The following is a 1,528-nucleotide window of genomic DNA, read 5'->3' as shown; positions in this document are numbered from 1 at the left end:
TTAAACATACCCTATCCAAGCTTCATTAAGATAATTCTTGACCATTTCTTCCTGCACCGGTGCCCGAGCTGCTAGAACTCTGCAGCATAAAACCTCACACGTCGACTGCCTTCTTAATAATCCTTCTTCTGGATTACTCTGACTTCCACTCTTCCCCGTCAACTTCGCCATAGAACCGAAGTTCTTCTTTAACTTGCTAGACATAGACCTACCGATGCTACCAAATTGCTTAGCAACAGAATTCAATTGCTTAGAACTTTTAGTGGATAACGCATCTAATGATCTTCTTAGTTCTTCTGGAGGCTGATTCTGTGAGATACATTCCACTCGTTCTAGATCTAAGTAAGCGGAGAGCATGGCGGAGCGCTGGTACTCGTCTGGTAGAAGATTGTTTATGGTCTTCTGATCAGGTTCGGTATCCCAACGGAAATCTTCACCAGGGTCCACGTTGAAGCTAAAAACAGATAATTATTATTAAATAATTAAAATTCAAACATATTATTTAATATTAAAAGGCACTGAGGTAATCTTGCTGCTATTAGATTGTAGTTTTGTCCCTTTCCCGTATGAAGGATTTTTTTTATATAACATAAGGTGGCAAACGAGCTAGCGACCACCTGAAACCGCCAAAATAGCGAAGCAACCGCTGCCCATAGACATCCGCAATTTCAGATGCGTTGCCTACCCTTATACGACGGAGGAGGAGACGCACATAAAGAGGATATTTCCCCTTCCTACGCATCTCCTCCACCGTCAAATCCACTTCCTCTTCCCAACCTCTCCTTATAAGAAAAGGGTGGTAAAGAGAAAGGGACTTAAATTAGGCCTCCGGCACCACACTCATCAGACGAAACACGGAATTGCTTCCACTTCAAGGCTATCTTCTGTGTGGTCGTGGTATTACTGGGGGCGTTCCGGCTTTGCACTGCTAATTAATTAGAGTGAAAATATATAGTCTAAAGCGTGTCGTAAGAGTAGGGCTTTTTATTAAAAAAATAATAATTCAAAAATGTGCCGTGAGTGCGACATCCAACGCCACGAATTCATTGTATTAATATAGAATATCTATACTTATCTATCTTAATAATCTATTTTAGTATAGAATATCTATACAAATATAATAAAGCGTAAACACACACTACTTTGTGGCGTAGAATATCAGCAATCACAGCATATTTTTGAATAATTCTTTTTTTATTATAAAACTCAACACTTACGATACGCCTTAGGCTATATATTTTCAGGTTATTAAACTTAAGGGGACGTTAGGGAAAGGGAGCTTAAACTACATGCTGCCAACATAATGAAGCAAGGTTACTATGGTAACGGTAATTTTGACATTTGTGATTGAGAATTTGACAAATGAAAAAAATCAAATAAATCTATACTAGTATTATAAACAGGAAATATTCATATTTTTTATCTTTTATATGTATTGAAATAACTCAAAAACTACTGGGCCGATTTTAAAAATTCTTTCACCGTTAGAAAGGTAATTTATCTGTGAGTAATATAGGCTTCATTTTTT

At 37.4% G+C, this 1,528-nt stretch overlaps 1 protein-coding gene across 1 annotated transcript in view; it reads right to left on the bottom strand.

The window, feature by feature from the left end:
- LOC106104736 (OTU domain-containing protein 7B-like) overlaps nt 1-1,528 on the bottom strand; it is a 16,275-nt gene continuing 14,747 nt past the window's right edge. Inside the window, exon 6 of the mRNA XM_013284866.1 lies at nt 1-454. Within this exon, the coding sequence (XP_013140320.1) occupies nt 1-454 (454 nt within the window). The remainder of the gene's footprint in view (nt 455-1,528) is intronic.

The sequence above is a fragment of the Papilio polytes genome, unplaced genomic scaffold, assembly GCF_000836215.1.
Source record: "Papilio polytes unplaced genomic scaffold, Ppol_1.0 DF823399.1, whole genome shotgun sequence".
NCBI classification, from domain to species: Eukaryota; Metazoa; Arthropoda; class Insecta; order Lepidoptera; family Papilionidae; genus Papilio; species Papilio polytes.
Note: the sequence above shows the minus strand (reverse complement) of the source record. Positions and strands in the feature narration are given on the sequence as shown.